This window comes from Macadamia integrifolia, chromosome 6 (assembly GCF_013358625.1).
Source record: "Macadamia integrifolia cultivar HAES 741 chromosome 6, SCU_Mint_v3, whole genome shotgun sequence".
Lineage (NCBI taxonomy): Eukaryota > Viridiplantae > Streptophyta > Magnoliopsida > Proteales > Proteaceae > Macadamia > Macadamia integrifolia.
The window spans coordinates 35,844,931-35,854,805 of NC_056562.1; the positions used below are offsets into that span (position 1 = coordinate 35,844,931).

At 38.8% G+C, this 9,875-nt stretch overlaps 1 protein-coding gene and 1 non-coding gene across 2 annotated transcripts; both read left to right on the top strand.

Moving 5' to 3' along the window:
* The first annotated feature begins 737 nt into the window (after positions 1-737).
* On the top strand, positions 738-809 carry TRNAC-GCA. The gene has a single exon. It is a non-coding gene; the product is annotated as a tRNA-Cys (tRNA).
* Positions 810-4,085: 3,276 nt separating this feature from the next.
* LOC122080967 (probable membrane-associated kinase regulator 2) lies at positions 4,086-6,086 on the top strand. Its single transcript, XM_042647870.1, has 2 exons — positions 4,086-5,489; positions 5,599-6,086. The coding sequence occupies exons 1-2, from the start codon at positions 4,349-4,351 to the stop codon at positions 5,751-5,753; spliced, it is 1,296 nt and encodes a 431-aa protein (XP_042503804.1). The 5' UTR covers positions 4,086-4,348; the 3' UTR covers positions 5,754-6,086.
* Positions 6,087-9,875: the final 3,789 nt, after the last annotated feature.

Consider the following 9,875-nt stretch of genomic DNA (forward strand, 5'->3'; position numbering starts at 1 on the left):
AGATGTTAATGCTTCATTATTTGCGATATGATTGTATATGGGTTACTCCATGTGATAGAAAACCAAGTAAGCATCGCATTGATACAATTTTAGTTCAAAATGAGTAAAGGAAGTAATTAATTACAAAATATACCATTTTGTATTTTATAATCATCTCAACTTGATGGCAATTTAGTAATTTCATTGAAACTTTAAATCAAAGTTTGATCAATTTTCTTTGTTTAATTTGGATTAAAATTTGGCCGTTGAGTGTATGTGGGGTCTTCTAACATATGGTCTAACCCATATACTATCAAATGAAAATTTGTGAAGCATTATACTTCACTAGATACAGTAATGTCTAAATAACCCCCGCCCCCCACACCCAAAAAAAAAAAAGTTTCATCACCCAAATTCATGGGATCTCTTGAAAAGGAGTTCACATGATGTGCAGAGGGCATCTAGAATAGCAAACATAAGGATAACCTTGATTGAATAGGTATCGATCAAGATTGATCCTTAATCCTGATCGATCTGATACTAATCCACTAGAAAGGTATAAGATAAAGGTCCAAAATATCTATTAAAAAAAAAATAAAGATAAATCCATCTAATCTTGGGTTCTTGGCCTATACTAATCCAAAATTGATCCCAATTTTAAAACCTTGATGGAGTATAGAATATATATATATATATAAGCCTAAATGGGTGTACTTTCCTTCACCCACCATGTTGTAGAACATAAAAAATAATAAAAGGGGTCCATAGCTCAATGTTAGAGCATTTGACTGCAGATCAAGAGGTCACCGGTTCGAACCCGATTGGACCCTTAATGTTTAAATAATATTTTCCTCTCCTCCTTTCTGTGGGTCTACCCAAATGATGTTGCAGGGTTGCTCTTCTCCGTGTTTTTTTGTTTTTTCTTTTTCTTTAATATATACAAATTATCTATTAAAAAAAATAATAATAATAATAAAAAATTGTGTAATTTGGTCAACGTGAGTGTTATTAAAGGTTGACTGCCATTCAAACTATACCGGTCCAGGCCCACTACAAAATATAGTGGATTATAGTCTGAGACTCTGAAAGATGTGACAGGCCCATCACCATAAATAACTCTTAATTTATTATTTCCCAACAGTCTCCCACAATTGAGATTAGTGAGCTAGATCATTGCTATTTTACCAGAAAAAAAAAAAGGTGTTAGTTCAAAATTCAGAATTACTTTTTCAATTTTCCAAAAAAGTTTCTTTAATTGAGATTAGTGGGCTCTTAAATCATGCTACTTTACCAGAAAAAAGTGATATTTGAAAATTGCCGATCCAATTCGGATTGACCCTCAAATCGTCACCAAAGGCCATATTGGCTTCTGACGATATTGATAGTAATATGTTCGTATCGATCTGATATCGTATTTTTTTTTTATAATGAAATCCAATGGTATTTCTATGCGATCTAAAGTTCTAGACTGATACAGACCGATTCAAATCGAGATTGAATTGGTATCGCTCAAGACCGATTCCGGTATCATGAGCAGAATAAAAAGTGAAGTGGATAGTTTAGAACTTTGAATGGAACATGAGAACATCCATCATCACCTTTAGAGATAGTAATAGACTAATGGGAATAAGATCAGGATCAGTGGTTTGGGTCCCTTTCTGTGGTTGTTAGATATTGAAAATTGCACCAATCGCAGGGGATCCCGCCAAAAACCTAACCATATTCATTCATTTGAGCAGTGACTCCAACTTCGATGGTGGACCCTCGATCATCATGGCAACTGCTCTAAATTCCATGATCCATCCACGGGGTCCACTCCTCTCCGTTCTAGTGACATTTCGTTCGCCCAAGGCGAAGGGTGATTCACCCACGAACTCAAGTCCTCCTTAAGACCATCCCTACATCTTATTTAAAATTTGGAAAAAAGATCTTTAAGTCGCCAAGTTAGGGTTCCTACCAATTTGTGTCCATCTTTTTCTTTGATTCAAAAATTGAATTAGGACTTGAATCCTCAATCTCAGTCTTGGAAAGGCCATGCTTTATCATTAAGTTATTTTCGTTAACTCCGATAGTGACGAAGCATTACTGAACAAATCACGTATCACTTGATACGGATGACTTTTGTTTTTTCATCGAATCACATTAAAGACCTTCGATCAAGCTACGAGCACAAGTAGATAGGCGGCTAGGAGGGCTGGGAAGGAAGGGGGGACCTTTCTTTTTGATTCTCGCCGGATGAGATGATGATTAATGGGCCAAGGGAGGTGAGTGTGCACTCTTTATCACTATCACTAAACTAGGTGGGGCTGGTTGATTGGGCTGCCATTTATCGCTCAATGCCGCTATTGGTTCGAGTTGTATTACCTTTCAAATTATGATACCATTTAATTGCATGTTATTGGTACACTCCTGTTTGCTCGGAGCCCGTAGAATTTTTCCAATAGGGGTAGAAAGAATAATGGGATTGAACCCCAATGACTAGATTCTCTTCATTTATCAAGCAAGGTAGAAAAAAAAAACCCCCCCTTCAATTAAAAAGAAAAGTATGGGCAAATATTATCAAAATCCAAATCCGCAGCATCTAAAATGCTGAGATTGACTAAAGGGGGTCAAATCTTTCTGGTTGAGAACTGAGATTCAAAGTTTCAATCAAGCAGTGAGTGACTTACTCCACATAAAGGTCACGTGCCACAAAAAGTAATGCTTTTACGAAAGGGAACCGTTTACTGAACAAAAAGAAAAGAAAAAAAAAAAAGGGAAAGAAAAAGGAAGGGAACCATCTGCTAAAGCCTATCGACCCGGTTTTCTTGACAAATACAGAACGCAAAAACCAAGGTGGGTTGAACAAGCTTCTAAAACATGGAATCGAGATCGAATTGGTCCAACCACCGATTTCAATCAGGATCAAAATGGGTCTGGATTGGTTCAATTTGGATTGACTAGAATTGAAGTCCTGACCCGATTCAATTTTAAAATCCCAGGGCTGAACCATAGTTTTAGGTATTGGGTATCGTTATCAGCCAGGTATTGGTATCAGTTCGCCCGATATGGCCGAAAGAGTCAGATACCTAAAACTAGGGGTGTCAATTCATGGCCCGACCCGACTAAATTGATCGGGACCGATCATTTATAGATCCGCCCGGCCTGGACCGTTTATTAAACGTGTCGGGCTTGAGCCTGGCCCGTTTATAAATGGTCGGTCTCGGTTTTGCTAATTGGACCGTCAGGCGCTCGATTGAGACCGACCGAACAATGCCCGACCGAGACCAACCTATTGTGCACTGACTTGGCCCGACCATTTAATGATTGTAAAATACCTATTTTACACCCCAAATTAAAGAATAAAAACTAAAAAGTAAAGACATGTTCACATTTTAAATAATGGTTATATTTGGTATCATTTATTGATTTATTTTCATTTTTTTGGGCTTGCATGAGTGGGCCAGAATATAAGAGCACATTTTAAAGAGGGCCCGTTTAAAAACCGATTAAAGCTCGTTTAACATTAAACATGTCCATAGCCCGGTTAAGGCCCGATTAAAACCCGATTAAAGTAGCCCGATTATAACCCGAGGCCAACCGACCGAATATAAAGTGTACCATGCCCTCAATAACTAAGCCCGATTAGTTAAATGGGTGGATACGGTGTAGCCTTTGAAAGTCTTCAAGACCGATTAAGTCCGATCGAAATCGGACCGGCCCGACCGGTTGACACCCCTACCTAAAACCATAGGCTGAAGAATATTTTCGACCAGAGAATTAATCCTCTGTTTTTTTGGAGGGGCAACCTTTGATGCCCTTTGGCCTTTTGGCCTTTTGGCCCATTGGGCTAAATGGGCTTTTTTTACCCTTTTCACTTTAAAGTTTGAAAGAAAGTCCTTTGCTTTCCTTAATCTCACCCCCTATAGCTCTATACCCTAAATCTGTATAGCTAGCCTGTCTTTCAAAGGTCCTCTTTTGGGAAGTTTCGCCTTAACGCTCATTATCTCCTGATGTTCTCCTGCTATACGCAACACAGAGTCGTGATTGACTGACCGGTGATGTTTCTATATCATAATTCCCATCTATAAGAAGAGTGGCACTAGTGTTTTGGGTGTATTACTCTCCCTCTCTCTCTAAAATTGCTCTAACATGACTACCCTGCAACCACGTATACAACAAAATTAAAGCCCTCTCTCTCTCTCTCTCTCTCTAAAGCTTCACCCTTACTGTAACCCTGTCATGCCATTTCCAGTACTGCAGAACCATTAAACAAAGCCTTCTTTTCACACATCTGGCCCTTTTCATCTTCGCTTTCTCGCTCTTAAACCTAAACAGAAACCCTCTTCCCCAATCCACTACACTCACTCTTGCTCTGGCTCTCCCAACCATGGAAGTTTTCAGTTTGCTCAAGTACTGGAAGGGTGGTGGAGTTACCGGAAATAATGAACGCACCATACCTGGCACCACTGCCACATACACCACTTTTCAGCCGCAACCGGCGGTGGAAACGGAGGAAGATGGCGATGATGGTTCCTTCTTCGACATGGAGTTTACGGTGCCCGAAGACGACGATGGTGAAGGCGGAGACGAACACGATAACAGCAGCGGAGTCGACGAGGAAGATGACAGTGCCGCCTCGGAATCTGCGGGAATTGATGGAGAGGAGTTCAACTTCAGGGTGTCTTCTGGGTCGAGTGATAGCAGAACGGACCTGGACGTGGACCCTTCGCTCTCACCTTCTGACGATCTGTTCTTTAAAGGAAGGCTTGTGCCGCTCGAGCCTTCGTCACTTGAATTCAACCATTCTGAGACAAACTCGAAGCCTCAGTTCCCTGTCTCTTTGTTGAAATCTGCAACCAAGATCAGAGTTCTCATGTTGGGGTTTAAGAAACCCAGATCGACGACGGCTGACAAGATGGAGAGGAACTCTGTAGACGGAGCTAGTCCAAAACAGCAGCAAGGAAAATTTTTTGCCGTGAAATTCAATGTCGAAGAGGTTCCCATCGTTTCTCTGTTCACCAGAGAAAACAGTTCCAGAAGCTTTGGAAGCAAGCTTCAGAAGCAGAACTCCGACGAGGCAACCACGGAGGATAAGAGATTTCCAAAGGATGTGGTGAACAAGTATCTGAAGATGATCAAGCCACTCTACGTAAAGGTTTCAAGGAGGTATGGGGAGAAGCTGAAGTTTTCTGGACAATTGAGCTTGGGTTCAGGGAAAACAGGGGCAACAGCTCCGACGACCACGACGATGCCAGTTACTTCTCTAAAGCCAACTAAGAACAATCACGGAGAAACAGAGGATTCCGAAGTGCAGAGCAATGGTAGGAGCCAGAAACAGGGGAACTTGCCTTCGGGGCTACGAGTTGTTTGTAAGCGTTTAGGAAAGAGCAGGTCGGCCTCATCAGCTGTGGCAGCAGTGCCGACATTACCGTTCCAGGCCAGTAGACGAGATGATTCACAGTTGCAGTATGAGGATGGGATCCAAGGAGCCATTTTACACTGCAAGAGATCGTTCAATGCTACTAGAGGTATAGATCTGATCTCTAATTGAGTCTATCTAATCTATGCTGGTCTTGTCTTAATCCAAGTGGCCATTTCTATGAGTGTGTTACAAATGATTCGTGTCTTGCCTCGCAGATTCGGAGACTTCTATGCTTTCGCGGTGTACGAGCGATCCCTCTCACGAGAAGTTGAGTAGTTCTTCCAGAAATTCTTCGGATCTCTTACACAAGAAAGCAGCTGGTGGTTCATATAGGATTTCTTCAGTAAACGAAGCTCACATTCGCATTTGAAGAATTGATCTTCCATTTTTCTGCGAGTTTGAAGATAGAAGCAAAGGATTGGATCTGTGAATCTGTTGTTTAGTCTTTTACTGTAAAAAAAGAGGAAATAGATTAGGAGATTAGAAGAGTTGTGATTTGATAATCTGAAATCTTCTTGATGATGAAAGGAGATTAGATTATCCAGTGAGTCCTGTGTGAGTAGTTTGAATTTTTACTCCCAAAAAACCCCAGTGATCTGATCGATTGATCCACAGAATGTAATGATTTTAAAATCAAAATAGAGAATCCTGCAATAATAGGCAATATAATATAGAGGATTGCTTTTGTTTTTGTTTTGTTCAAGGATTGAATCTTTGTTTTTTATATCATAATTTTATATATTTGGATTTGTTTGTTTGTTATTCTATTTCCCAATTGTGCGAATCAAATTGCAGAATGAAATATTGTCTTTACTCTATAGAACGGTCAGCGAAGGGGAAAAGTAGCGACAAGATGGAAACAGTGAAAAGCTTTGAGGATTAGAAAAAGAAGAAAAAAAGAGAGATGTTGAGGCCTGCGGGAGGTGGGGTGAAGAAAGAAAGAAAAGAAAAGAAAAGAAAAGAGAAGAGGAAAGGTCGTCGCAAGTGCATAGCTTGCGAGTGATACCTTTCGCTTTCTCTCTCTTTCTCTTTCTCTCCATCTCTTTCTCAGTCACTCACGCTCTTGTCTGATGTTCCCTGTAAAGTCTGCAACTGAAGATACTTTCTCTCTGTCAATATCTCTAGTCACAACTTGGTTACCGTGAAGTCAAGATATACTGAGGCTGATGCAGATTGCAGGCCATCACACTCTGAGCAATGCGTCGGAGATGCCATTTGTCTCTTTGTTGCAGTGAGGTTTTGAGGTTTCTGTACGCATCAGGGAAGATTAGGGCTTAGGGCGATACAAACAAATCACGAGTGGGGACGACGATGATGAGGGGATGGAAACAAAGTGCATTTGTTTGGTAACGGCGTTTTGGCTGCACCTGGTTCATCCCTACTTCATTTTCGCAGCCGAACGAAGGATTCCACAGACTTTGGGTCGCGCTCACGCTCAAATTTGAAACAAAGATTCTTTCAGAATCACACATGGAAGTGGAACTCGAGGAGTGGTCCGTGGTTGTGATTTGTGAATAGGACGAATGGGAACGGGACCACATCGCTTGGTATTATTACCAGGGAAAGGAAAGAATCAACACTCGATTTAAAATTTTGGAATCGAATCGGGTCCAAAAACCTGCCACTTGGATCTGTAAACCAAGCAATCTGGTCTGAAAAATGCCCAAGATTAGCCAACAAACTATTAATGTTCCATCATGTAACAACAGTCTCTCTCTCTCTCTCTCTCTCTCTAAATTAATGATGTACAGGCTGTACAGCTAGCATAGGTCTAAAGAAAGGTTAGTTTTCTTATATAAAAAAAATTAGTAGAGGATGATCACGGTTCGTGGATATAAAATCAATTTTCTCTCTCTTCGTTTAATAGATTTTATATTCATTGATATGATTTTAAAAAATTAAGATTAATTTTATTAATGATTTACTTATTCACACACTAAACATGATAAGCATATTTTTTTTTAGTATGGATCAGGTTTCCGTTTGGTCTGATCCATTCAAATGAAATTTACCACAGGATTTTTTTTTGGGTGAATTCCATCTATGTTATGTGGTTTACAAGAATAATTCTTCCAGTACAAAAACCTGATTTGCTCTCTATTTTTGTTTAACATTATTTATGATGTCCATAAGTTATTGATGTTTTTAGTAAATACCCGACTATAGATCTTGCTTCTTTGAGAATAGAAATAATAAATATACATTTTGGAGATGAAAATTTCTCACTCTAATTATTCCCTCCTCCCTCTCAAAAATTTTCTATTTTTGTACTAATTTTATTTTCTATTTGGAATTATGACCTCAATATTCAATATTATAATTTCATCAACTTAAAAAATATGATGCAACCAGGCAATATAGAGAAGCCTTGCAGTGCATAATAGATGCCGTGTTTTCTAATTGATTGCTACATACACCAAAAGTTTATGGTGATGTGTATTGAACGACTGAAACTATCATATTAAATATTGCAATATATTTCTCCATAGTTTTATATTTTTCATACTTTCAGGAGAAGAAAAAGAACCCTGTCAATTTTGTATAGAAAATATCCAAACTGGTGCAGTGGCTAAAAGACAATGCACCCCTCCCATGTGTGCACTGAAAGTGCGTGCCCTCACATTGGTCCAAGTATTTGGCGTATCCTATGCTAGACTGTTAGGGCTGCCTTTAACAAAATATTTCTTTTTGACACCCTTGAAAGTGTTAAATCATTTCGTAATCTAATTTTTTGGCCCTTTTAGTAAAACATTTTGTTTTTTCAAAAACGATAAATCAAACATTTCACATATGTACTCAAAAAATGTCTAAGGACAATGACAACTTTCGATAATGACGCAATGATAACTCACTTTAAGTTTATTTTTCACCTCAAACTTAAAGAACTTAAAGAAATAATAAAAAAGCAATGAAAAGAATGTTTCAAGTCATAAAAAAGCATTTTTTTTTTAATTTTAAGTCAAATAAAAACACTTATAGATTTATCATTTGATTTTTTTATTTTTTTTTTAATTTATTCATATTCAAAGGTTTATTTGCAATTACATGTTAGACCCACAGGGTCGAGTACAGAGTACACCCACAAAGGAGTCAATAGAGACAAAGGCCACACTCACCTCTTGAAAAGTAAGAAAATTGATATAAAACAAAGCATTAATGCATTTGAGAGGAGTTGATCGATTGGTCAACTCCCTAAAGAGGTACTCCATTGAACACCGCAAACTATCAGGCCAAGGTGAAAACATCCTCTCCAGTGAGTGAAGCGGTGCGGTAAACATTGGATGGTCGAGACAACCTCGAGGCATGTGCCCTCTCAGCCATATGATGCTCACCGCACCACCGCACTCACTGCTGAGAATAACCGCTTCAGGCCAAGCCCTAGATATGACTGGAATAAAGGTAGGGCAATGATTTGATAAAAATAAATAAAGTTCGTATCAAAGATGTATGACTCATACTTAGGGATTGGATTAGCCGTTGCTAATTCCCATATGGTCCCAATAGATCCAAACTCGACCACAATAATGCCTACTCTCTGTTCCCGGATTGTTGAAACCTGAAACTTGAAACCAGCACAATTAAGCATCTACAGATATCAAGAAGCTTTCATTCATGAACAAACCTCTTCTCCATTCAACAAAGCCGAAAGGGTTGAGCTAATTGCATTTTTTAAGGCTTTAATTTAATGAACTAATAAGGAAGCCAAGGAGGAAAACAGAGAATTAAAGAACTTTGAGATGAACTTGGGGAAGCACTTTCCATGTCCTTTGGAGGAAACGTAAAGTTTAAAAGAAATAAAGCAAGAATTGGGGAAACTGTTCATTCACTGTATGTAGCAACTTAAGATGGGTTCTGCAGAACTGATTCAGTTCACCATGAAAACATAGCTCCAACATCCATTTTTCCACTGATTTGCTCTTCTCCCAACATTGATTTCCATCATTTTTCTTTGAGTTTGATTTAAAATTTGGGAATCAAATAATTTTATAGTATTAGATTGCAATTAGTTATTAAACACCGATTCAAACTCAAATTTTGATTGAGAAAACTTTGCATCCTCATATGAGGGCAAGGTTTGAGATGATGGAATCATAAACTTTGACTAACTACTGTCCAATCCAGACAATCCTAACTTTTGTATCTCTATCCCCTCCCCTACTGCTAACCACCTCACCCCATCTCATACCGTCCATATGGTGGGGATGTGGGGTGATTGCCACCAGAGGAGAGAGGATCTATTCCGAAAATGCATATCAAGCACAGTTTTAAGTGTTCCTACTAAGAAGATTATTTCTTAAACCGCTATGTGGGAAAAAAATGTCTAAGAAATCTCGTGAAAAAAGGAGGGGTATTTTTCTGATCGAAATTTTAAAACTCGACCTTGCCAAGTAGATCCATCTAGTTCAACCCAAACGAGACCCTTCTCTCAAACTGGACGCATTTAAATGTATGTTTTTCTATAAATTTTAATTTGTGTAGTTATCCATGTAAC

What these genes read in the sequence shown, in the direction of transcription:
- LOC122080967 (XM_042647870.1), top strand. Translation starts at nt 4,349, where the DNA reads ATGGAAGTTTTCAGTTTGCTCAAGTACTGGAAGGGTGGTGGAGTTACC. An exon ending in ATCGTTCAATGCTACTAGAG is followed by an intron (nt 5,490 to 5,598) that starts GTATAGATCTGA and finishes CTTGCCTCGCAG; the next exon opens with ATTCGGAGACTTCTATGCTT.